Source organism: Coturnix japonica, chromosome 9, assembly GCF_054131305.1.
Source record: "Coturnix japonica strain WE chromosome 9, WE-NBRP24, whole genome shotgun sequence".
Taxonomy (NCBI): domain Eukaryota; kingdom Metazoa; phylum Chordata; class Aves; order Galliformes; family Phasianidae; genus Coturnix; species Coturnix japonica.
The window spans coordinates 55262-81960 of NC_140671.1; the positions used below are offsets into that span (position 1 = coordinate 55262).

The 26699-nt window shown below is 40.3% G+C and overlaps 3 protein-coding genes across 26 annotated transcripts in view; 1 reads left to right on the forward strand and 2 right to left on the reverse strand.

Moving 5' to 3' along the window:
- Window positions 1-7686, reverse strand: part of LOC107321044 (clathrin heavy chain 1) — a 30669-nt gene extending 22983 nt beyond the window's left edge. For 5 of the 6 annotated variants that reach the window (XM_015877541.2, XM_015877542.2, XM_015877540.2 and 2 more), the window contains exons 1-5: window positions 7439-7686; window positions 2471-2678; window positions 1662-1930; window positions 1222-1383; window positions 304-417 (exon numbers count right to left, since the gene is read on the reverse strand). In XM_015877541.2, coding sequence (XP_015733027.2) covers window positions 304-417; window positions 1222-1383; window positions 1662-1930; window positions 2471-2678; window positions 7439-7480 — 795 coding nt within the window. In that variant the 5' untranslated portion in view covers window positions 7481-7686. Of the gene's footprint in view, window positions 1-303; window positions 418-1221; window positions 1384-1661; window positions 1931-2470; window positions 2679-7438 lie in introns of those variants that run through there. The other variant, XM_085555428.1, reaches the window with a different exon arrangement.
- Window positions 7687-9514: 1828 nt separating this feature from the next.
- Window positions 9515-17341, reverse strand: SNAP29 (synaptosome associated protein 29). 2 transcript variants are annotated; one of them, XM_015877546.3, is made up of 5 exons: window positions 17103-17341; window positions 15607-15803; window positions 14518-14603; window positions 14066-14170; window positions 9515-12707 (listed from the first exon to the last, which is right to left on the reverse strand). In XM_015877546.3, exons 1-5 carry the CDS (start codon window positions 17301-17303, stop codon window positions 12550-12552), a joined length of 747 nt encoding a protein of 248 aa, XP_015733032.1. In that variant the 5' UTR covers window positions 17304-17341; the 3' UTR covers window positions 9515-12549. The 2 variants fall into 2 exon arrangements, with proteins under 2 accessions (XP_015733032.1, XP_015733031.1); XM_015877545.3 differs by having other exon boundaries at window positions 14066-14173.
- A 58-nt stretch (window positions 17342-17399) lies between these two features.
- Window positions 17400-26699, forward strand: part of PI4KA (phosphatidylinositol 4-kinase alpha) — a 51379-nt gene continuing 42079 nt past the window's right edge. For all 18 annotated transcript variants that reach the window (XR_014949009.1, XR_014949010.1, XR_014949011.1 and 15 more), the window contains exons 1-10: window positions 17400-17776; window positions 19333-19449; window positions 20826-20919; window positions 21571-21659; window positions 22079-22151; window positions 22821-23080; window positions 23560-23626; window positions 24723-24871; window positions 25247-25312; window positions 26349-26445. Coding sequence is in view for 8 of the 18 variants with exons in the window: in XM_015877547.3 (XP_015733033.2) it covers window positions 17549-17776; window positions 19333-19449; window positions 20826-20919; window positions 21571-21659; window positions 22079-22151; window positions 22821-23080; window positions 23560-23626; window positions 24723-24871; window positions 25247-25312; window positions 26349-26445 (1240 nt within the window). In the remaining 10 variants the exon portion in view is untranslated. The remainder of the gene's footprint in view (window positions 17777-19332; window positions 19450-20825; window positions 20920-21570; window positions 21660-22078; window positions 22152-22820; window positions 23081-23559; window positions 23627-24722; window positions 24872-25246; window positions 25313-26348; window positions 26446-26699) is intronic.

A 26699-nucleotide genomic window follows, 5' to 3' on the forward strand; every position in this document is an offset into this window, starting at 1 on the left:
CCAACGTCAGAGATATCCGACCAAAAGGCAATAGGTGGTTTTTTTTTGTAGTTTTTTTTTTGTCTTTTTTTAATGCAACCAAAGATCATATATTCAGATAAATATAGCCTCTGTATTTGTGTGAGAGTTACTGTTTTAACGTCTAGTAAGCTTCCCATAAACTCATGAACACTACTTCCAAAGTTAGAAAGAATAACAGCAAAGCAACTGTAGAAAATGTGGCTTAGTGGTTGTTTTTTGTTGTTTTTTTATTTTGTTTTTTTTTTAAATGATGCCAATTTGCTTCTTTGGTCAAGCATTTACCTGCATTGCCACAGGAAAGTCTGTCTGTGCCTCGGGTGGAAAAAACACATCAACAGCTTTCTTAACAAATGGCTGATTCCCAGTAGATGGTTGACCCACTTCAATTATGTGAAGCTAAGAAGAAAAAGACTACATGTCAAGATTGCTGGCAAGTCCAGTCACATGAAAGAGGTTTCAATCTTCAAATAAGCTTGTGAAGTCATCTGTCACACTTTGCCACTAAATATCTGTCCAGTCCTGAAGAAATACATGGGGGAATTGTGCTCCAGATTTTTATGAGAGGAAAGAGAAGAAGTCCTCCAAAACTTAATAATGCAAATACTAAATGAAAATGAAAAGCTAAATAATATGTTTCTATAAAAGCATACTGTATATTCCTATTTCAAGACACTCAACCTGTTCCAGATGTTTTGAGTCAGATTTGCCAATTTATCAACAATTTGTATAATACAAGAATAGAAATAATTAAAAAAAAATTGTAACGTAACCTCTGCTCTACACAGACTGCTAACAAATGTTGTAGGATATTGAACAGCTGTTGAACCTACCAGTCAGATGCAAACCTACACACGATGCTAAGGCTTACCTAGTATCTTCTATACTAGATTCTAGACATAAAAGGCTGCTTGATGACTTGATTTCATTACACAAAACATAATGTGAGCATAACTTGATGCTTGAAAACCTTGATCTCAGCTCTTATTACATCTACGTTTGCTCTTTTGCTTAAGCTTCACTAAAGCAATTCAGATTTTTAGCAGTTTCTATTCCACTTAAATAAAGCATTTGCATACCAACTGAATACACTATGTATATGGTTCATAAGCTGTTCTATGTCAGCTGAACAATGCAATTGCTGTAGTTCTACTAGTAACAAGTTACTCTAAACCAAAACAAGAAAACAGTTGCAAACGTTACCTTGCCTCCTGCAGGACTCCTCACAGCAAAACAAAAGAGGGTGGAAGGTTTGGCATTTCCCTCTATTTTGAACTCCGCAAAAGCTGCTGCATGGCCCTCTATAGGTTGGGAGACTTTCCTATCAACAGAGTACAGCTGCATTGCACCAACCACACGATTTTGCTAGAGGAAAAAGGAAAAAAGTGAGCTTTTAGAGATAACATTTCAAATATTTATAGAACAAGACCTTAGCGACAGTTAACTAAAAAGAGACAACTGCCTCTCATCCCCTCTTCCAATGTTTTAATCACGTTAAAGGGCAGGTTATTCTTCAAAATAGGTATTTTTGAAGCTTTGAACTACAGAAACTAAAGTTAAGAAATTATAGCAGCTATAAGTGAAGAAAAGCAGAACAAAGTTCTCCTGAGCAATTTGGAGCGTGATAATTCCAGGTATCTTACCTGTGCTGAAATTCCTATCAGCAACAGCCATTTTTGATGCTCATCAGTTCTATAATTGATGATTTGGCAGCCTGCAAGACTAGCATGCCTGTCAAACATCTTTTGGGGCTGAGATTCTCCCTCCATGCTCCAGTGGTAGACTGCTGTCTCTGTCACCAAGGCAACTGTATTCACAGATATCCATTTCCAGAAGATCACCTCCTCTGCCATAGTATGGGCTTTCATTTTACTTTTCATCTCAATGTTAAAGATCTGAAGCGTTTTCCCAGCTGGTATGACAAAACCCAAGAAACATCATTGATGAATTACTGTAATAGCCATCCTGTAGCTTGCCTACTTACAATTCTGCTTAACCTGGTATTCTGGTGAACTTAAAGGCAGGGTTGGTGCCACATCACACCCAAGTGTCCTTCGATTCTTGATTTGTACAAAAACAGAAACCCTTCCCAACCCCTAACTTCCTCCACCTCCAAAGCAAAAAGAGTCTTTACACTTACATGGCATTCCAACCAACAACTGATAAGCAAAGACATTCTCACTAACTACAAGGTGTAGTTAAAAAACTAAGTATACTACTTGAGGAAATTCTGGTTTGTGTAGCAGCACTGAGATATCAAATTATAGCTGTCTGATTGATGTAATTCAGTATTAGAAGATTCACAGACAAAATATAACATGCAAGCTCAGGCAAGACATTTCACTATACTTTCTTCATATAAATCTTACACAGCTCTTACACTTCAGAGCATACTTGAGCAGTAATGAAGCTAATAGTAGGTTTCATATTACAAGAATAAAGGGTTACTCACCTTTTAGTGCAATTACTTTAGAGGCTGGATTCATGATGGCACTTTCAGCAGAAATTGGACGTCTGATGGGTGTTGTTGGATCACTTATGTCAATTATTACTACTTGTGCCTGCTCTCCTACTTTCTCCCTGATGCAAATGAACTTGTCAGATTCCATTGTTAGGGTGCTGAATCCAATGTTTGCTGGGTTAATGCCCAAATTTTGGAGCTAGAAAGAGAGAATGGTGCTTTATTATCCTTATCATGAAGATTTATCTGTCTAACTTAAGTCCCTACATATAAGATCCCCTCCTGGTATTTCATCTGATCTCTTGTTGCAGTTGCTCATATCATATATAGAGACATCAGACTTATTCCCTTCTCTTGCTAGATGGAATCAATATCGCAGTATTCCCAAGACATTTAAGGGAGCACTGGTAGTTCAATTACCACAGCCTAATGTAGACTGTTACAGTGATCTGAATATACTCAGGAACTGGTAAGTATCAGGTTAGTATCACTTCTCTTCACAAGTTTTACCTCAGCTTCTCTGCTCAAACATACCGTAGCAAGCATTCCAATGTTAGGCTGTAATGCTGACTAATTGCTCACCTCAGGTGCTCAATCAGAGGTTCAGGCCGTGATTCAACAGATCCCATACATACAGTCATATACACGCAGACATCCATTTTTAGACAATCCCCACAAGCAGGAAGCAGAACCTCCCTAACCAAGTGCACTGTTACTTAATGACCCATGAGAGACAGCAAACAACCAAAAGGAGAGAGAAGGAACTTGCTGGCATTGGATGCGATAGGCAGTGCCGGCAGGGCATCCCCTGCCTCAAAGGGCATTTTGCCTTTCATTCCCACCACAGCCGCTCTCCTGCTTTGACTTTCACCAGGATTTGCAGGGTTTGTTCCATTGCATGTTGTACCCACAAGGCCAGCACATAACACAGAGCCCAAGTGGAACACCTGCTTGCAAAACAATTATCTGCAAAACCATGACACATGCTCCCTCTACAAAACAAGATACATGCAGCTACAGACACAAATGTCAGTTCCCTTAAAACTTTGTTCCATCCTGGGATCATTCTTCAGTCAGGAGCCTTTTGGTCCCCAACATGCTGACCATGGCTTGCTGCAGCTTATGTAAAGCTACTCACTAGCCCTTAAATTGGATAAGTAAGCAAGATACTTAGAAATGCAGCACTGCATTGGAGCCACATCCAAGAAAAAACTCAGGAATCATTTTATTTTCAGCTTTCTGAAGAAGAGCTATTCAGCTTAGTAGTTGCTAATCTTGACATACATAAGCTTCAGTAATGCGATACAAGCTAAATGTATGCACGTGTAAGAAGATATCTGGAGGTGGAATGAACACGTCAGCACAATAATCAAGACCCATTCAGCTGTCTCCTCAGTTTACAGGTACATACTTCTATACAAGCTAGTAAACAGAAGTAGGTGCCATTCATGACAAAAGGTTATCAAAATTTAGACACTAAAATATCAGAAGCAACCTGTGACTAGAGCCTCAAGAACTATCCAGAGAGCATGTAGCTATTACAGGCTTCTGTATCAGGAAGGGAAAATGTTTCCACATTACGACGAAGTAATACAGTAACTTTGTTACCCAATAAACACAAATAGTAGACAAGTCATCTATGACCCTGAACAAGGAGGATAAGCGATAGTCCCTGAGATTCAGTGTTCTTGCTTATATGCTCTAGACTTGAAAACATCCTATCATTGAAAATTACACATTCATACTTCAGTGTTAGGCATGATCTCAGTTCATCTACCAAAATATAACCTATGATGAAAGACTGATAAAGTGAAGTGTCACAAGTGATTTAACCATAGGACATCCACAAGCTTGTCTTGATTTAATTAACCCTAACTCAGAGCACCGAAGTAGAAGCGCAGCCTCTCCAATGACTCTTCTCAGACACTGCGCTTCAGCTTGACACTGTCTTCATAACAGCCACTTGACACTTGCTCTGTACAGGGAGAATCTTGAGGTGTTAGTCTAGTTCAAGTTCAGCTTTAAACCCAAGCTTAACCTCTTCAAAATCTGGTCCCTACTGAAGAACCATAACACTTTAGATATATTTACTAAGAAATAAGCTTTTGCCTCAAATTCTGGCATAACTTCCAGTTCTAACTGCCATAACATCTACGGAAAGTTCTGGAAACTAACTACACATGTTGTGTGACTATTGCTGCCTCTTACTAGGCTAGTCAGTAAATTTCCTAAGGCAAAAATATTAGTACTTCCTAAAAGATGGTCATGCAAGTACTGTCTTGGCTAGTAAAAACAAGCTTCCTAATTTAGCAATTTGAAAGCACTGCAGATTTACTTCCATCAGCACAACAGTAAGCACCCTTATCAGAGGGCACGTGCTCCATGGAAGCAGTTCAACAAGCATGTTCGTTATGACTACACATAAGAACAGGAACAGATACCCTTTACAATCATAAGAAAGGAATATTCAACCAGCATTGCTTCTTCACTATCACACTGAATGACTCAAATAACACATATCTAATATTACTACAGGCTAGATTAGATCACTGCCCACCAAACATAATTTTAAGAATGTTAAGATACAGATAACTCCTGTAATGATAAAAAACTATCCAGGGATATATTATTTAAATGCCACAGGTAGGATGAAATCTGACAGTTCATCTGAAATTCAATAATCTTTTCCCATTCCAGTTTACTAATGCTTTTATATGAGAATTTTACTAAACAATGGTCTTTCTAGTGTAACACTCTTCCTGGAGAAAAACATGATCTAGACTGAGCCAGCAAAGACCAACCCAGACACTGATACAAAGTCTTCAAACTCAGCCCCTTTCTCTCTCAGTAAATTCTTAAGACTAACCTACTGTCTGCTTAGTACTATATCAAAAAACTTGGGACATATCATCAGTTAAATGCTGGAGCTCACATAACTTGATGAATTTAAAATCTCTCTGGGGTTCAGAAAATATCCCACTTCAGCTTAGCACCACACAGCTCTAGTGGAAACACTTTCCAGAGGTTTCAATCAACAGTTGTTTCAATCCCACTACAAGAGCGAAGCTTGGACAGAAGCTATAGGTACCTAAATATTAAGCACTACCTACTAGCAGCTCTGTAAGAACATACCAACATATCATTTAAATCATAATACAAACTAAGAACATGGTAGTGGTTTCTTAAAGCATTTATGTAGCTTGTGTGGCTACATAAAGCTAAAACAACATGCCCATAGGGAATTGTACATAGCTGTTGGACAACACATCTCCACACTGTCAGCCCTCCTGTTGTTGTTCCCATCTTGACAGGCACAGAACATCAAGGAAGTACACATCAGCTGAAGCACACGAGAGCACAGGATCACAGGGTTTAGTTACAGCTGCAATTACACTTTTGTCTTAAAAAAGAGCCACTCCCTATACAAACAAGTTCCTGTGTGTCAATGATGACGATTAGATGACCCATTCAAAGATTCTCCCTACCACACACAGGGTACTTCCCAATTTGCTCCCACAGAACAATCCAGTTCCATACACTGGTGGCATGGTCCTAAGGTTTCCCATGCTCCCCTGTGCAGTCTCGCTCCAGCACAGGCTTGGTCCTCCCAGTAATATCAAAACATTTAGGAGCAAAAGCAGGTGGTGGCAAAAAATAGCATCTGACTTCAGTAGGGCTCCCTGGGGAAGCTACTAGCCCCTGACTCAAACCAGAAGTGCTCTAATATTCACACGGACAGTGTTGCAAGACAAAACTAGCCCTCAAAAACAGTTGTGTAATTTGCAAAGCAAGACACTGTACATATAACGTCAAGGATAACATCCACTCATTGTCACTGCACAGCCAAAAACAACCATCAGGATCAGTGACATCTGCTAGCTTTAAGTTGTGAGAACCAAATTCTTCCTAAGGCAAGACTGACCTCAAAAATGCCCCAATCCTCAATTTCTTACTCAGAAAGCTGCCCTGTAGCTGCCATGAATTAATTGTATTACAGAAATCACTGCTATCCAGTAAGGTCAAGGGGGGGAGGAGGAGTAATTCTTCTCCACATCAAACTCTCAACCTCCAGAGAGGAGGCAGGAGTGTGCTCCCACTGGCACAGAGCAGATACTTCTGGAACCCGCTTGCCCAGTCATTTTGTTCTCCTCCCAGAATGACCAAGACAGTTCTCACAGTCACCCAAAAATCCTCCCCAAAAAGGAGCTGGAGCAGGCAATGGCTATTTCCTGAGCTGCAAGGCCTGCAGCAGAACCAAGTCTCCCAGATGATGGGGCCACAGTTCATATTTTGAGATGGAAGACTGCTTTGACAGAAGGAGGCTGTGCAGAGAAAGCAGGATGACTTGCCAACTCTACTTCCTGTTCCCTCGTTCATTTAGCAGATTCCTTTAATTCCTGCCTTACACTGCATGCTTGCAGGCAACTGTTCTCCCACTCCTTTTCCAAGCCTTCCTTCGCACCAGGTTATGAAGGAACAGAGAAACCGGTTTGGCTGCACGGCATCCATTAGTGACAGACCTCTTCCAGCACTGATGGCTACTCATAGACCATCAGGAACAGAACTGTGTCATTTTGAGGAAGGGCTCTTTCCCTTTTCCATATCTTTATGTCTGGAAGGGAGGCAGAGGCCCCCGAGGACCCCGACGCCCAACCCGCAGCCACAGGGCCTCCCGAAATCCAGAGGCTGACAGTTGCTGTGGAGAAGAGTAAAGGCCCGCAAACCCCGAGAGACGACGGCTCCCTCAGAAGCAGCGGCAGCCGTTCACCCCTCCCGGAGCGGCCCCGAGTGACTCTGCACAAATAGCGCCCGGCGGTGGACGGGGGCGCTGCGTCCCGCAGCCCCGCACCACACAGCTCCCCCCACCCCAGACTAGGCCACGGCCGCCCCTCTCCAAGGCGCAGGGGGAGACAGAAGGGAACAGCCCCTTCCCTGTGTTCCCTCTTCCCTTGAGCTCACCTGGAAGTGCTCCTGAAAGCGAATGGGCAGGATCTGAGCCATGGCTGGGGGGGAGCTCCTCGGGGCGGGGAGGGGCGCGAGGGGCAAAAGATGGAAGTAAAGCGGATGAGAAGGCACCGCTGCACCCCACACACAGCACAGGCAAGGGGCGGCGGGGAAGAGATGGAAACGAGGAACAACGCAAGCGCACAACCCTCACAGAGAAGGCGCCCCGCCGCCCTTGTCTGCCTCGCGGGGCCGCTCACTCCGGCGGTGGGATCACTCCGCTCCTCACAAGCTCTGCCAGGGTCTTCTCAAATAGTCCCGTTCCGCCGCGTCTCCTCTCCCGCTCCTCTCTCTCTCCCTCTCCTCTCGCCTGCCCCTCAGCCCAGCACCTCCTTTCCATCCCACATGGCTCCCTCTGAGCAGCGGGGAAACAGCTGCTAGGACTGGGGGGTCCTCCGTTCTGGATTGTCAAAGTGCAATATTCTTCCGCAGCACCCCGTGACTCAGCCCCCTCCCCGACTCCATACGGCGGAGACGGGGGTGGGTCAGTCCCGTTCACTCCTCACTCCGCCGGTGGCACGGAGGCTCCCATTCGCGGCAGGGGCCGATAACGGGGTTGCTCTGCTGTCAGCGCTATCCGCCGCCTCTGACGAGAAGGACGAGGAGCTGCCAGGAGCCGAGGGGTGGCTAGCGGTGTGTTGTGGAGCCCCCGCCGCTGAGCTTTGAAGTGGAAACACAGATCTTTCCACGACATGACATCGTGAACTGGAAATCTGTTGAGTAACTGAGGACTGAGGGGTCCGTCGCAAGCCGTAAATCAGAGCTTTCTGATATTTAAAACCTCGATCCCCATTGGAGACTTATCAAGTGGGGGACGCCCCGAGCAGCCTAAGGGGGAATCTGGAGGGCTGCAGGTGCTGGGAAAGCCCTGAGCAGATGGCACAGGGACAGAGGTCCCGCTGGATGAAGAATTAGGAAATACTTTTCAGTAGTGGTAGTATGTTGGAACAGGCTGCCCACGGAGGTGTTAGAGTCACCATCCCTGGGGGGTGGCTTTTGTACATCACTTGCTGGGTTTCTTGGCTGCCTTTCTGCTTAGACATCACTCAAAGAGGAAAGGAACATCCTGTCATCATCACCCAAGAGGATCAGTGGGCAAAAATACAGATTGGCCAATCCAAACACAAGACAATGGTGAAAACAGGGGAGTAAAGACTGTCTTCATGAGTGTTGTATGCAGTTAATTTGAACTGATGTTAATGGGGAGCCCGCTGGAAGCCACTGACTGCATTACCATCCTTCTATGTTATCTCACGCAAGGTAATTTCTGAAGGCAAACACATTCAATCATACTACCCATCAATCCCTGTATACCAGATGAATATTTCATAGATGCAAACAAATTCTAGTGTTAGACACCTATTCTAAGAGAAATCTAAGGCTCAAATCCCAGAGTAAGCAAGTCAGATTTTAGTGGTCACATTAATTGAACTCAGTTCAGTATTAGCTGTGAAGGCTATGAGACACACTGAAGCCAAGTAAAGGTTTTGGCAAATGATTGTTAATCATTAAAAGAATGAATAGATTTACTATCAATACACAGGAAAATGAAAGATCATCTAGAATTAAGATGCCAAGGAGGACAGCTGAAAACTTTCACCATCACAAAACTTGGGACCATGCAGGACCCCTTTAAGTTTTCAGATGTACAATTATTTTTGTCTTACTCCTACCCTACTTGTCTTCTTCCTGCATACAGTTTATTGTATTCTTGATAACACCAGGAACTATGGCAAGATTACTCATCTCGGACTATTTCCTCTTTGCAAGTAAAGGTTTTACATAAACGAATGCTTATCTGCATTCCACTTTCACTATCTAAGAAAATCTACTCAAGAGTTAAGTAAAATTTAATGTCTTCTTTTTGTGCTCAGAAAACAAAACCCACCAGTTCCAAACTAATTTCCATTTTGACTCAAAATTTACAGAATATATTGAGGAATTTAGTGGATTTTACTACAGGAAGGAAACATCTGAAGTTGTAATAAGAAAAAAAAAAAGGGGGGGGGGGCAGAATGCAAAATCTCTCCATTAACAATAAGCATATTTATTAACCAGTTTACCACTCAGCACTTCTTCAATTCAATCTTCTAAATTGCAGTCCATTTTAACATTTAAATAAATGAAAAAACAAGTGATATACCTGGGTGGCATAATGTCCTGTATATCTCTCTATCTATATCTATATATATAGATTTAACAAAAAAACAAAAACAAAACAAACAAACAAACAAAAAAAACGTGGACAAATACTCACTAGTCATTACCTGTGAATCTGAAAAGTAAGCTCAATATATTTCAGAGTTAAACCCAATACACCTCCTCCATATAACATTATGCTTCTAAATGCCTATAAAGGTTTATCTGTTCAGAATGCAGTGGCTATATTTTCTATTTAGTCATTTAACAAACAACATCACAAAAGCTATTAGGCAGCAAAATATTTCAGACAATTTTCACATATTAGAAATAATACCAACAACAAAAAACATCATCAACAACTGTAAAACCTTCTTTTGGGAAAGACCAGATTCACAGAGAGCATTTATATATAACCCAAATAAAGGCAGCAGTTTCTCTTTGAAATGTTGGATAGCACACTTGCTACACCCCAACAGGGGACAGTACAGTGTCTGAGTAATTTCAATTAGAGTTCAGGCACAGCAACACATCTTCGTAGTATGAACTAAAATTCAGCTATGCATAATCTGTTACATTCAAGCAACTTCAAATAATACATACAGAGGAAACTAGTAAACGTATCTGATTATTCCCCCCACCCCTTTTTTTTTCCTCCTTCCTGTTTTTAGTGTATAGCCTATTACACATATGTTAGAAAGTGTATGCTAGTTCCCAGCATTTAACAACTCCTCAAAATTTATTAGCAAGTTTTCTGAGAAACAATACGTATCCTTTTACAAAGAAGACTGAAATTAATATTTTCCACTCTTACTCTGACCTTAGTACTGGGCTTTCTACTTAAGCCAATAGGAATAATACTACTTAGAGCTATTTTGCTGCAAGAACATCAATTTCTTACTCCAACGCAAACATTTAGAGAAAACAATTTAAGTTATCAAGTTAGCACTTGAGTCTGCTGAAGGTCCTATACTTTATATAAAGTAAATTTTTCAACAGTATCCAAAAAGAAATAAAATTGTACTTCATCACAGAAAAGAGTATGGAAAGATACAGAAAGTCCTTCATTACATATATACATATAGAAAGTGACCTTTCCTGGAAATACAAAGATCATAGTGATTTTTTTTTTCCTGCCTGAGAATCTCCACCTTCCTGCAGGAGAAAAAGTTAGTCTAATGAGAAAAAACATCATGCTTACAAAATACTGTTGTTTCTTCATGTAAATCAGCAGAAAACATAAAACATGAAAGCTGAGAAAGGTGATTCAGTTTGTAGCAAATATCATTCCCATAAACACTTCTCTTCCCCTAAGAAAGGAAAATCAACACATGAAATAATCCTTTTAAAAAAGGCTACTAAGCAAAACAGAACAAAAGAGCTTAAGTAAAAAGAAAATAACAACATATAGCAGAAATGCTAAGTCATAGCTTGAAGCAGTGATAGAACACCTGGTGGAAAGTCAGAGCCAGCCCAGAGCAGCTCAGGTAAATGCAACGTACCTGAGTGACCTGAAGAGTTAGAGCCAGGATCCACCCATTCCCAGACCTAATTTAAGGGTTGGCAGTAGAGGTAAGGGTATTTTGCTGCAGATTTTTTCCTTCCTGAGGCCTTCAAAATGTAAGCAGCTGTTCCCCCCCACACACCCCTTCTCCCTTTTTCTGCTGCTGTGTTGAGGCTTGTGTTCTCATTTGCTAAAGCCAAAGACTTTGTCACCCTGCTATTGTTGCTGTGCTTTCCCCATCATATTATAGTATTACATGTTGCTGAGATAGCAAATTAAATTGTTAAAGACACAAGAAATCAGACTTACATATAACCTCCATATGTTGGAAATCTTAGTCTGCTTGGATTATCAAAGCAAAAATAGGGATTTTAAAAATTTCCTTTTTCTTTGCCTTTGTTTTCAAGGCCATCAGGGTCATTCAGGATGCATGAAATGTTTTGCAATGCTGATACAACTAAACTGTTGAGTTCATTCTCTGAATAAACTTAGACTAAAAAACAGAACTGCTGACTTCAGAAAGACAACATACTGTTAAGACATCATTATATTAAATAAACTAAAATTTTAGCTAGGAATCAAGCTCTGCATTTATTTCATGTAACAAAACCAGATCTAGCTACACTTTTTCTCAACTAGGAAGTATATATGCATAAATTGTGACTTTGTTACCCAAACTTTTTGGGTACTTGCCAATTAACATTTCTTGTAAACCATAACATACCCTTATGATCTTTACTGAAAATAGCATAAAGCTGATAGTATCCAGTGATCCAGTCATAAACACCACTGCTTATCAGAAAATGTAATCTTGGGAACAGGAACAAGCACAGAATTTTATCATTCTTGCATTATACTCTTGACAGTTAACCTCTTACACCTTTCATAGAACAGTTATCTCCTTACACCCCAAAAATGCCAGAAGACAGTCACTTCAGAATTATTTGTACAGTTGAATATTGGCATTTTTTCAGCATATTAAATAACTGCAGATAAACAGAATTTGCAATGCTTGATCTGAACAAAGGAATACATTCTGTTCTTCCCGCCCCTCTTGGAACTAAAAGGGCAAAATATAGTTAGTTTTCTCATCATGGCTTTCAGGCCAGGGATACTAAAGCTTTGTAGACTGAATTCCTCCATACTCGCAATGCACAGCAATACAAAAAAAAAAAAAATTAACAGAGCTGAGAAATTTTACTCGAAATGCACTTTTCCCATGTATATTAGAAAGGAACTTAAGGTGTTATGCAATACTTTTAATGGCAACAAAATCAGTAGCCTAACATGAAAAAAAAAAAAAGAGAGAAATACATAACATCTAAGTTGTTTTTTTGTTTGTTTGTTTGTTTTGTTTTTTTTAAGAGATCTCTTGAGAAGACAACTGAGAAGAACTAATGCTGGACAAAAATCTGTAACATCTTTAAAGTTGTCGAATTTTTTTATCAGTGCTTTTAATACCGATGTCCAGAATCTCTACTTTTTTGGTTAGCCGATCCAGCATATCATCTTGCTCCTCTATTTCTGTCTGCAGACCAAGAGCTAGATTTTTCAGACGACTCAACCCTGAAGACATCTCATCTGTCAAAGGAGAGATTGACCATAAGGATTCAAAGCAGAAGAAAGCATATTGTTTTAAATGGATACAACCAGGATTTCCTCTCTTCCAAAACCTTGAGATAGAAAATATTAGTTACAACTGCTTAAGTCCAAGTATTCTCTAATAATGCAAGAAGCAAAATTTAAACACTACTTCTGCATTAAAATCAGAAAGTAATCATGTCTTTATTTCCATTACAAGTTAAATGCTTAAAATGAAATTCAATCTTTATGATGAAACACCCTCTAATGTAGTTTTCACTTTTTAAAAGATCTTGTTGAAAACTGGACTGTATCTTTTCTCAGCTCAGTATTAACTATAAGCTATTTTTTCCCAACTGATCTGCATGCAGAGATATTCTAAATGTATTGAAGATTTAAGCAGTTAATTGTTTAACGCAGATGAGAAAATTAAATTTCCAGAATTTATTTGACTACAAGAAAACTATGCTATTGTGTGACCGATTGGTACAGATGCTTCTGAACCTCGTAAGTTTCGAGCGATTTGGGAGTAAAACAAATGTGCTTCCACTAACTCTTACGTTTGATTATTTCTCTGATTTACTCCTTTCTGATTTCATTCCAGTCTCTTCTTTCTGGGTCTGCTAAATAGTGACACATGTAAGCAAAGTGGCACTTAGTGTATATACACTACAGTAAAAAGAAGAGAAAGCCTGCTGAATGTTTTTGGAAGTAATAAAAAAATGCAGCAAATACACAATTTAATTATTTAGAACCTTTCAATTGTTCTATTTTCTGCAAAACATATTTATTTCAAAAGTTGCACACAGTTTTAAGTTCTCTTGTTCCAAATCAATGTACAGTTTAACACATCCATGATACAGCTGTCAGTCTGATAAGTGCAATGTATCTTTCAAGATAACTGGTAAACTTTTCATAATGAGGTAATAAGTACCATACTGCTCTAATCCAGATGTCAAGTAGAATCATTACTGTTTTAAATACTACTAGTATCTTAATAAGGCTGTTTTGTTTTTGTCATTCTATCCTAATGATATTTAAGTTACAGGATGATTCAAAGAAATATTAACCTATCCTGGGATACATCAGCACCACTTCCTCATCAAAGACCAGACATTTGCTTGCACATTCACATTTAATAAGACTGCTTTCGACCTAAGAGGACTCATCCTTTTGGTGCAGATGATTTGCAAAGACAATCTTCAAGCGTTTTTGTGTTTGTTTTGTTTTTTTTTTAATATCAAAGCTCACATGAATTATACAAAAAAAGTTATTGCGAATATATTACTTTTCTCTGGGTTGAGAACAAAAAAACTGAAAATTGTACTATGTCAAACAGCTTCAATTTTCTCACTTACCTAAGTTGTTATCAATTTTTTTGTGGTAAGCTTGCAGACATTGATTCTTTGGATAGGTATCCTGTTGCACTGGAGAAGTTGAATCTATGTTGCTGAAATCACTATCTGCTAAGAATACAAAATAAAGTATACAATAAAGAAGAATTGTGTTTTGGAAAGATATCAAAACTTAATTTGAATATAGATGTCATGTACATTTAGCATTCCCTCAGGTAAAGGCACTAGCGAGTCACTTCTGCCCTCTGTTGGACAGGCTCATAACGTTACGTGAAACATAATGGATATTGATGTTATCAGAAAGCATTTCTTAGAGAATTACAAATTGGGAATGCTAGGAGGATACCAGTCTCCAGAAGTTAGGCAGCAACACAAGTCAGCAGTTGATCCTACTTTCACCACTGAGCAAGTTCCCTCCACTTTGACGACAGGCATTTAGTATAAAATAAACAAACCTGAATTATCTAGGCGCCTTAAATTTGGATGACTTTCCTGGTATTTTGAGTCTTGTTCTTTGCTAGACATCATTGCTTCTTTTAATCTGGTAATAGAAAGAATAAAGCATTCTTACAGATCAAAGGTTTCATTCTAAATCAGTTAAAAAGCAACAGACATTAAAATTATCCAACAAAAGAGAACTTCCTAGACATGATCCAACATGTCCCTTTACAAATAATTATTATCACATCTTCAGTGAAAGCAGAATCAGTTGCTCTAGTGCTGAAAATAGCGTAAGCTTTGATATCAAGAACAAAACCACATCTGCAGTCTTGAAGGCAACCTATTCCTTTCCTCTAATTGAAAATAAAAAAGGGAAGCAGGAAAATCAATCCATGCAGCACTACCATGTTTTACATAAATTTCTCAGCTGAAGACACAGATGTACTATAAGACATAGTAATTCATTTCTTTTTATAACTTTTAATAAATAAAGTTGAAAAAGATGCATAGTATTTAAGAAGAAGCATGCCAACGCTGCAAAATCATGATTTCCTACTACAATTGAATAAAGCATGATGATCCAGGGGACTCTAAAAAATAACTTGTGAATAAATTCATAAAAATCTTAAGTTATTGTTACCGTTAGAAATATAAGATTTTTTTTTTTTTCAGAGTTAAAGCAAAAAGGGAACCAGACACCATCTCAGGAGTTTACAGATTCAATACATTATTTGTTAATTCTGATTTTTCTGGTGACAGTTCAGAGATGTTATGGGGGAAGAAAAAAAAAAAGCAAATGGTCTAACTGAGGAGCTCAGGAGAAAAACACATGAATGAAACTAGTGATGCTGTGAGGAAACAGAAGAAACTCTCTTTCTTAAAATCAGATAATTGGAGAGGGATCAAAGAGCACATTGTAGACAGCCAAGACCCTAGTAACAGAATGAGGAGTATATGACAGCACTGCGTCCCACTTCAAGGCTTACTCTAGAAGAACTGCTCTAGATCCAGATTCTCTCAGAAGATTTCTGATGACAGGTAATTCCCCTGCTTGAACCCAAGAAAACAGCATCATGCCCTGATAAAATTTTCATTTTACTTACCTACTGTTGCCATAATATTCAGGCATCCCATTCTGTTCTGGTTTGTTCTCAGGTGGCTTGGCTTTAAAGTAGTTAACCAGGCCTCCAAAAACACTCTTAATGCTATTTATGTGCCTTTGACTAGTCTTCAGGTCCTGGTCCATTTTATCAACCATTAGTTCTGTACGCTTCAGTGCCTCTCCTTGACGTACGAGCTCCTAATGGATATTGACAGATAAAATGAAGCTAGTAAAGCCAAGGTAAGCTGAAACATCAAGCATTTCAATAAACGTGCTTTAAAAAAAAAAAAAAAAAAAAAAAGCCTCTATGAACTATGCAGGCTACTCCTAAAGTCATGCAGCCTTTTCACTCACTCCTGTTGTTCTGGGGCATTTCAGTGAAAAGCTGGCAGTAAGGTACAGCATTGGCCAGCTACAAAATTTTTGCACAACCAGTTTCTCGGTATGTACTACAAAAGGGATTCAGGCACTTCCCATGCTGGCCTTCTGTCAGTTTGTATTGCTTCTTGATGGAACAAATATTGCACCTAACGGACAATGTAGTGAAAATGCAAAGGTTTACAACAGGGAAATAAAAACTACGTCTAGTTCTGAAACTGGAAATTAACAAGGGATGCTATTTTCATATTGCTAGGTTGCTCCAGATGATTTATAAACAGACTAGTTAAAGAAAGTAAATAGAGCTAGAATTTTTTTCTTCCTGCAGGATTAGTTTTAAGGTAATGCTAACGGTGCAGAAGTTATAAATCCTGGTATGCACAGCTGTGTTATTTTGTATTTCAGTGGTATTACGCCAAACCAATCCAAAGATTCATTCTGACAGAAGACGTGCCCTCAGCTAATGCCAATGCAAAACCAAGGACTTGCGTTTATCTACAGAACTCCAGAATTACCATTAACATTAAGCTAAGGCTCAATTCTTGGTCCCTCATTTCAGCCATTTGTAGCTCGCTAAGCTGCCCCAGCACTGCTCCTGGAGCCACCCCGGCAGTCACGGTGCAGCACTCAGGCAAATTCCCAATTACCGGATGACATCACAGCAAGGCCCTCGTTAGCGATGTCTGAGTATAGACTGCACTCCAAAACAAGCACGTGAGAATTAAGGAAATGATTAACAGAGGTGGAACCAAGAGCGTAATTGACAACAAAGCACGCAGACTTCTTATTTCATCAGAGAGCTGCTGAAAACTAAGTATATATGCACTGTTAATAAAACCCAGTAAGAAACTGACACGGCTGAGTTCTGCTCTCAGTGTAAGAGGAATCTAACTGGGATTTCACGCTTTAAAAACCAGCCTTCACCAGTAGCAAACCGTGACACGGAGGGGCGTGCTGCCTCTGAGACGCCGATCGCCGAGAAGCAACGACAGCGCCCAGAGGACGGGAAAACATCAGCACCAAAACCCACAACGGCGCGGGGCGGCGGGAGGGAACAGCCCGGGCCGGGAACAGGGGCGGCCCCGCCGCCGGGTCGGTGCCGCGGGGGCCCAGACTCACCTCGGAGGTGGCCACGCCGATGCGCTCGGACTCGTAGAGCAGCGAGAGGGAGCGCGCGGTGCTGTCGGCGGTGGCGGCCGTGCGGCGCAGCACCTCCTGCTGCAGGGAGCGCTGCCGCTCCGCGCCGCGCACCTCTCCGCCGCCCCGCGTCTCCTCTTCGTCCTCATCGAAGGGGTTGTAGCTCCTCGACGCGACCGACATGGCGAACCCCCACACCCCGCTCACGGAGCCTTCGCTCTTCCGCCCGCACGCACTGGGCGGCACTACCGCTTCCCCGGGGCGGGCCGAGCGCTCCGCTCAGAGAGGGCGGTTCTGCGGCGGACGGGCAGGGCGGGGAGCTCCGGGCAGGGCGCCGCCATCTTCTCGGCGCGATTGGCGATCCACAATGTCGCGAGACGGGCGCTCTCGCGAGAGGTCTCCAGCCGCTCCTTGACGTCTCTCACGCAATGGCGGCCGCGACGGTTGCGGCGGCGGCAGCGGCGGCAGCTACGGCAGCAGCGGCAGCCGCCGCGACCGCCGCCGCGACCACCGGCGGCACCACTGGCGGCGCCGCAGCTCCTTCGGCGGGCACGGGCCGAGGGAGCGGCGTGGGAACCGCGCGGGGCTTCTACTTCAATACGGTGCTGTCGCTGGCGCGGTCGCTGGCAGTGCAGAGTCCGGCGCCGCTGGAGAAGGTGGGGGGGTGTGACTCGCGGGGGCTGTCGCGCGGGTGGGAGCTGGGCGCGAATGAGACGCGGGTGCGGTGAGGGAGAGCGCCCGGCTGTGCCCGTGTGAGCGCCGCTCAGTGCGTGGCTCTGCGGGATGAGCGCTGGCCGTGGGCGGGCGGGCGCTCTCGTGGGCCTGCGGCGAAAGGGCTGCGCGCTGACGAAACCCGGGCTGGGGCTCGTGGGGCGTAATTGGTCTTGGCCTTGTGGGAGCTGGTCGCGAGTGCAGCATTTGGCGAAGTCAGAGTGATGTTATTTGCTGAGATAGACATCTGCCGAATGTCGAACTCAGCAGGAGGGTCTCAGTCTAGGGAGGCGTTCTGCTGTGATCTCTGCTCCGCTTGGAGCTGTGGCCGTGAGGAGACGGCATCACAGCTTGGTGCCTGCGCGCAGGGTGGCACAGCTCTGTACCAACAACTGCTGAACGTGGCTGTTCTCACCCAGGTGCTACAGGGCTTTTATTTAGTTTTTCTGAAGTCCTGTTGTTGGTCATACACCTAGCTGCAAATCATAAAATCATAGAATCATTATAGTTGGAAAAGACCTCTGAAACAGTCTAGTCCAACTGTCAGCCCAGCCCCGCCATGCCCGCTGAGCTGTGCCCCTCTGTGCCACATCGCCCCAGGGAGGTGATTGAGTCACCGTCCCTGGATGTGTTTAAGAGCCTGTTAGGGTGCGACGCTCAGATATACAATTTAGCAGAGGGTTGTTGGAGGTAGGGTGCTATGGTTAGGCTGCGGTCGGACTTGGTGATCTTTGAGGCCTTTTCCAACCTGAGTTATTCTATGATACTATTATCTCCACATTTTTAAATATCCCCAGGGACAATGGTTCCACCACCTCCCTGAGCACTGTTTCTTCACATCCTGCTGTTTGCTCCCTGTTACCTGTTGTTAATTTTTTTCTTCAGTATGAGAAACTACAGTAGGAGTTAAATGATATCAGTAAGCGAGCTGTGTAATTATGATGCTTTGAAAAGTTTCTGAAATTCTTTTGAAATACAAAAAGAAGCTGACTCAAGCATTGCAGGAAACTGAAATCAACCCATGTCAAATAGTTGTAGATTTTCCCGGTATCTATTACTCATTTCTTTTTCTTGGGCCTTAGATGTTTTCATTCACACACTGATGCTTAAAGGAGGGGAATGTGGCCAAGCTGGGTGTCCTACAGGAACTGGAAAGAGCACTGTCCCCTTCAATTACAGGAGCTCTGGATGAGTGCTGAAATCCACAGCCTCCAAGACTGATTCTGAGCTGTGAAAATACTTGCATGTGTTTTGGTGCAGCCCTGACTTCTGCTTGGGGTGCTGTGGGACATGGATGTGATGAGTAGAGATGGTCCTTAAAAAAAAAAAAAAAAAATTCAAAGGTCTACTGAGTTGTTTTTTTGGTTTTGTTTTTCTGTTATTGTGTTTTGTTGTTGTTGCTTTGAAAGATGGTCCTAACGCTCATTTGTTTGGTTTCTTTGCACTGCTCTTTGTTTTTTGGCCTTGTTCCCCATCGTTCTTTCATTTCACTGTTCTTCAGGTACAGAAACTACTCTGTATGTGTCCAGTGGATTTCCATGGAATTTTTCAGCTCGATGAACGTCGCAGAGATGCTGTGATTGCTCTGGGAATCTTTCTAATTGAATCTGATCTTCAGGTATTTTCTCTGTTAGGCTTCCTCTTCTGAACTTGAATTGGATTAATTCAAATGCAGTAATTCAATTAATGAAAAATTGTTATTATTTATTCTAAAAGTTGGCATGATAAAAGGTCAGAAATAAAAGATGGAGCAGGCAGGAGAGACAAGGAAACAAGAACAGTACTGATGCATATGATCGTTGCAGATTAAGGAGAGACAGAAAAGATTAATTAGTTTTATGTGGGCTTGCAGGTGGTGGTAGACTAGACGGAGGCAGTTGTGTAAAAATTTTAAAGGGTAGGTGATGAATTAACCACATAGCATTGAATTTGAGGTAGTAAACGAGGGAAGTGGCTTATGAGGGGAAGCATGATTCGTACTGTCAGGTTCGTAATAGCCTCATTATGCCTTAGCGTTAGCTAGGATTAATCTTGTATTCTGATGTCGTATTTAGTAAAACAAGTTTTTTCCTCTTTAGATTGCTGCTGCTGTTCTTTTTCCCATTCCCCTTTTCCCGTCCTTTCCGGGCCGGGGGCCCTACGGGGCAGCTGCCCCTGTCACGGGCACAGGTAAATCTAGGTAACCCGTGACAGACACTCAGTTTATATAGTTGACTTTGTGTGCAGGCGTCCCTGTTGTATCTAATTATGACAAGCTGTTTTTTGTTTTGTTTTGTTTTGTTTTTTGTCCTCCAGCACTGCATGTGGTATTGTTTTTTAAAACAGAAAGGAAATATATACTGGCTCCAGGGTCCAAAATCATTAGACTTCTTTGTGCTTTTCAGTTTCGCTAGGGTTTGAATTGGCCTGTGTTTCCACCTGTGATTCAGCTTGTATGCATAGTAGACTTTTTTTTGTAGTATGAAACTTAAGGCAATTGTATTCATTCCTCTTAGCATTTTTGTAATGTTTTCAAAGCCTTCAGTTTTAATTAATCCAGGTCTGTAAGGAAGGAAAATATTATCCCTTGATTTGTAGATTTAACACACCCATTTTGTTAAATGGGTGTGCAGACTAATTTGTACAAGGCCATAGGGTGGGTCTCATAGAGTATATAGAGGTTGGCATTTCTAGAAGTCTAACTGCCATGAAATTATTTTGTGACTTTGCTGAAAATCAGTACATTAATTGGAGAAAGAAGATCCAGAAACTTAATTAATCCCAACTTTTATCAAGAATAAACTTATTAATTTGAGTGAAATGCTTGAGTTTATAGCACTGAATTCATTTGTTTATGATCCTTTGCCTATGCTGAAATTTGTTTTGCATATACAAGAAGTGTGTGGAGTAATTGTTAGAAGGAGTTTTGTGTGTGGTTTCGCTCCTTTTAAGTACCTTGGGATGATATTCTTCAGCATTTTGTCTCCATTTTAAATGTAATATTTTGCTTTTTAGCACAAAGATAATGTGGTTCCTTACCTCCTTCGGCTTTTAAAGGGACTTCCCAAAGTCCAATGGATAGAAGAAAGCAGTGCACGGAAAGGCAGAGGTGATGTTTGTTGTTGTATTGTGTTACTTTATTATTATTGTTTTTAATTATCATTCTCAATAAATAACAGACAAGAAATATAAGTAAGTCACTTCAGGGTAAGGTATAGAGGGAGGTGAGAGTTGTGATGGGGTTCTCAACAGTCTTAATATTAATTGTTCTTTAGAAATGGAGAGGAAGCTGAACACCTCCCAGCTTTCTTGCTTGACTGCTAAGGGGCAAATTAAATGATAAATTGCATTTTCCAAACAATTGAAAATAACTTAGTACTAGATTGGGGAAGATTACATAGTAATTAGAGCACCAGAGTGGAACCTGAGATGTTTATACTTTGTTTTTGTTAGATACTGATACTTAATTTCTTGCTCCCTTATTATCTCTTAAAATTAATACAAGAATAAGTCTGTTTCATGAGAGAAATTTGTTTTCTATATGTATTTGAAAACCTGGAGAAGTTTTTACAAATTAAATATATTATTTAAATGCTTCATGCTGAAATAATGATGGCTAGAATATACTATAATTTTGTTTGTACTATATCTGAAATGTGTCTCAGAATTGTATGGCATGAGAGTCATTTGCATCATCTTTATTATGTTTGCTCTTACCATGCTCTAACAGTACTCAAGTGTTTGATCTGTTACTTTGTAGGCTTGCTTCCAGTTGCAGAAAACTTCAGCTTCTGCTTGGTAACGTTGTTATCAGATGTTGCTTACAGAGATGCCTCTCTCAGAGAGCAGGTAGAATTTAAATTTGTGTTGACATTTATCCTGTTGCTTTACTTTGCTTGAGTTAGTTAACCCTCAGGTTACATAGTAGATATTCTTAAGCTTGTTTTTTACTTTTGGGTACCAAGAATGACTGTCATTGAGTGCAGAGTTTTAGCATTCAAGCTTTGGTACTGAGACCAGGACTGCTGCAGTTTTAGTTTTTCATTTGTGCCAGTTAGATGAAGACTTTAGAGAGGAAGATGTGTAAACTGAGTGAGAGCAATATATTTCCAGTCATGCAATGTTGCAAAATCTTGCTTACAGAGATACTTACATTTCTAAGTTCATAAACAAGTTTCACATGTGGTGCAATTATATCAGATAAGATGATAATATTATCAAATTAATTATCAAAATGTGTTTTTATATGTCTGTTTTGATTGCTTTAGATTTTGGATGCAGTTCTACAAGTAATGCAGTTCCTGCTGGGAATGTGTCAGACTCCGCAAATGCATGATAAAGGTACTGTTAAAATGTGTCTTAATATCGTTTCTTTATCTGAACTGTTCTCTGAAGTTCTTGCATTTTCTAATTATGAAGATTGCTCTTGGGATGTGAGCAATTCTCTCTGAATTATCTTAGCACACATGTATGGGAGATTGGTAATCACAGCCTGAACCACTGATTAATCAGCTGAGGCAAGTGTGGGGTCAGCTGCGGGAGCACAGGTGAGAGTTATGTAGCTGTGCTCCCGGGAGGGGTGGAGTTCGACTCCACCTCCTCTGAGACCTCATTTAAGGGCTGACCCTCACTGAGGCAGCATCTCTTGGAGATTGCTTGCTGGTGAAGATCGCCTCAGCTCCTAGCATCATCACTGGTGAGTTCCCCTTTTTTCCTTATACCTTCTGTACTTCTACTATCATCCTTGTAGTTGCCATTCTTGTTAACACCTGTATAGTTACCACCAATACACACACACTTGCTCTGTTTCTGTCTGTTAAATATGGCAGCTAGTTAAATTAATTTATCTTCCATGGCTTTTCTTCTGCTTCCACAAATAAATATTTGTGAAGCACATTGAGCTGAAACAATTCAATGAACTGATAGCAAAACTTTGGAGAGGTAGCTTAAAGTTGCTCTTAATACTGTTGTCTCTTTTTCTTTTTCTTTTTTTTTTTTTTTTCCCTACAGAATATTTATGCAAGTATGCAGTGCCCTGCCTGATAGGAATTTCTCGAGCCTTTGGTCGCTACAGCAATTCAGAGGAGGCTCTCCTTTCAAAACTTTTTCCAAAAATTCCTCCAAATTCCCTGAAAGTTCCAGAAGAGCTTGAAGGAATTCGCCGACGGTCCTTTAATGATTTCAGATCCATTCTTCCCAGTTCTCTACTCATGGTTTGCCAAGAAGGAACACTGAAGAGAAAGGCTAGTAGTGTGTCTAGCATCTCACAGGTTTGTATAACTTGCTGTTTTGGAACTGGTTCTGTGGAGATGTCTATGATCTTGGAGGAATTATGACAGCTTTAGACCTGGTTAAGAGAATTTTCTCTTAAAGCAGTGTTTTACCACATTCCAGTGATCTTTATTTTGGTTCCATGACTAAGCTTTAAAATAATTAATGTCAATTAAACTAACAACTGTACTAATGTTCATGTGGAACAGTTGGCAAATTCTGTTCCTCTTGTTATACAGTGTTATGTTTCATGTTATTCTCATGCAAAAAAAAAAAAAAGCATTATGCTTATTGGAGAATTTGGGGTAACTGACACTACATATCTAGAGTTATCCAGTGTGCTAAGCCTGCATGTGCTCTCATCAGTTTTACATGCAGCTGACAGTGCTTGTTGTTAAGGGGAAACTTACTATGAGAACTTCCTGTCTGGAAGACTCCTCAGTAGTTGTTAAAGTTTGACTTTTGTGTGGCATTTCAGGTTAGTCCTGAACGTGGAATTCCCCCACCCAGCTCTCCTGGAGGATCTACAATTAATTACTTTGAAGGTAAATTATTTTGCAAATCAACAGTGTGTGATCATTTATTTATTTATTTATTTATTCTTTACAGAAAATTGAAAACCAAAATCTTTCTGATTTTATTCTCTGCCTTCTAGAATTCTTTCAGAAATTCTCAGGGATGTGTCTGTTAGGGTTCAGAAAAATTGTGGAGTAAGAAAACAGTCATTCTACTGATTTCCAGGCTTAGTTGTTTCTGGCAGACTTTTGAGAGGCATGATTTCCTGATGCCAGGCAGTGCCTTGCACTGCAAAGCTTAATTCAACTATACAAAAAATATTTCTGGAGATTATACTGAGTAAATTTCAGAAACAAATCTTAATACTCTAGTAAACAAGTGAATTGTGGACTAATATCTGGAAGTTTGAGACCTCTATGTCAACTATCTAAGTCTAAAACGAATCTGCTTGAAGTAAACTTGATAGAGGTCACTGTTTAAGACCTAGCAATTTGCTAAAATTAAAAATGATGATAAAAAAACACTGAAGTTGATTTTTAGCCACTGGATTATGATATAGTTCTAGCTTTGAGGTTTTTATGTTGTGACATGCAGGGCTTGTCTAGGACTTCTAGTAAACCAAGACTTGGACAAGTTCAGTGGCAAACTAGTTCTGTACCTGAGTGCTTTGGTGTCTCATGACTTTTGTCTGTCAGTTTGAGGTTTTTAAGTTTGTGCGTTCTATATTTCTAGGTCACTTTCCACTCTGAAACTGTAGCTTAAATAGATTTCTTCCATGTTAAATTTCCCCTTTATATTTCCATTTGTAGTGGCATCTGTCTTCCTTCATTAAATCACTGGGGTGCAGAGTAGTTCAAATATAATTCCTAAGTGACCAAGTAAGAAGAAAAACCTGTTTACACTCTATCCTGTTGAAGGTTTACAGTTGGGCTCTAGGTTCTCTGTGTTTTCAATGTGGCATTTTTTTTTTTTTTTATTGTTTTGAATTGAACCTCCAAGTAGTTTGCAAGTTAGTGTCTGTACATGTGTTGCAAAATAACTCTTTTTAATGGTGATTCAGCATCGCCATTAAACAAAACTTGTATTTCCTTCGTCTCCCTAAACTTTTTTTAATTTTCTGATCAGGTTCTTATCTTCCTGATGGTAGTGCACTGGATCCTGATTATTACTTCACTACCATCAGCTCCAGTTTTTCAGTTTCTCCTCTCTTTAATGGCATTAACAATAAAGAATTTAACATCCCTTTGGAGATGCTTCGTCAGCTTTTGAATATGGTATGTGCTGAAACATTATGCAGGCTGCAGTAATTATAGATATCCTTATTAGAGAAATATCAGTTTAACTTTTAGAATTGCTAACAAAAAAGCTGCACTTATCTTCCAAGCCCTTTGTAGTGTTATTTTTATGACATTTAACATCATAATATTCCTATATAAGTAATGTTCCTAAAAAGTGCAAGGGCTATTGGCTCCAGCTGCTTTGCACATCAGCTATTTTGCAGTAGAGCACACAGGCCAAAACATGGTAATTTTTGTTACAACTGAAAATTCTTTAATTTCATCTGATGCTTTGCAGTTGTAATGGGTGTTTCTTTGCACGAGCAAAACTTTATCATCTTATACGTAGGAAGTTTTTTTCCTGCTCTGCAGGTAAAACAGATTGTTGAGGATTCTCTGCTGAAGACCTTAGATGCAGTTGTAGCTGAAGTTGCAGAGGTATGTTTTTAAATCCCCTTCTAATGTTTAGTATGCTTCATTTTTGTCTTAATAGTTAATACTTGGAAATTATTTTAAAAATATAAGATATACCTTGCCTTTGCAAAAGGCTAGTTTCCTGCTTCATTTATTTCATTTTTTTTACTTCTACCTTTGGATTGTGTAAAACTGGGGAAAAATATTTTTCACAAACATCGCAGGGGGGTTGGAACTACATGATCCTTGAGGTCCCTTCCAACCCGGGTAATTCTGTGATTCTGTGAATTAGTTGCTCTCTTACAAATGAAGTACTGAGCTACTTGAGCTCTTTTATCTTTCTAAATTACATTAGTTTACCAGGCTGTTTTCCTCTGTTGTCTTTTCTCATGGTGATAGAACGTGGGTTTTTGCTGATGGCATTTTAGTTCTCCCTCCCCTTATTCTACCTTGGAAATCATAACTGCTTTCTGTTTCAAGACGTGTAGTAGTGTTACACTTCTTTGACCTATACTATTAGAGGTGGCATGTTTGTTTTTGTAGGTCTGTGACTAATTGTTCCCCCCTCCCCTTCCCCTACAGTGTTTTCTGGGGTTAGGCCTGTTTCACTGGAGGTGTAAAGCTGAATTGAAAGAAGTGTGTGTTCAGTTTTGTAAGAATGTGTTTGCTGTTCTCTCTAGCATTCCCTTGAGTGCTGCTGTATTTAGATTTAGGCCAAAGTGGAGACAGCTTCTATTTCTCCTTTCTCATTAAAATGATAGATATGATTTTTATTACTTATTATTACTAAAAAGGGAGAGAGAACGTGCATGTTGTCTTCAAGTCAAAAAGACTGACTGAATCTTATTTAGTACGCTGAGTTTGTTTAATGTACTTCGTAGTTGTACTTATTCTTCTGTTAAATATAGCAAGGACAAAAAGCTTGTGAGGTTACTTTTTATACATGTTTTGAATGTTTACATTGCAGAGGAAGACCATTGTGACTTGAATGTGAAGATTTATTTATCTTATGTAAAATAATTTTTTTATTTTCTGAAAGCATGCTTCTTCTCTTTTGCAGATGGGCGCTAATACAGATCTCTATTATAAAACGTTCAGTGATCCTCTTTATCTTGCTCAGTTCAAAATGCTGAGAGATACCTTGTATTACATGAAAGGTATAGAATATGTGTATTTTGTGTAATTTGGGATGTGTTTTGAAATGTTTCCATTTCTTTGCATCCTAGGTGCTAGGGAATTACAGGAAAAAACTTTGTATGTGACTGAAATGATTAATAGATGTATTTCCATTGTCTGATTACTGGTGTACTTTGCTATGAAGTATATCTTTTATGTAGAGCATAAACTTCATGAAATAATTTGTCATAACATGGCAATTAATTTTATTTGTGCTCTTTCTGATACATTGGAT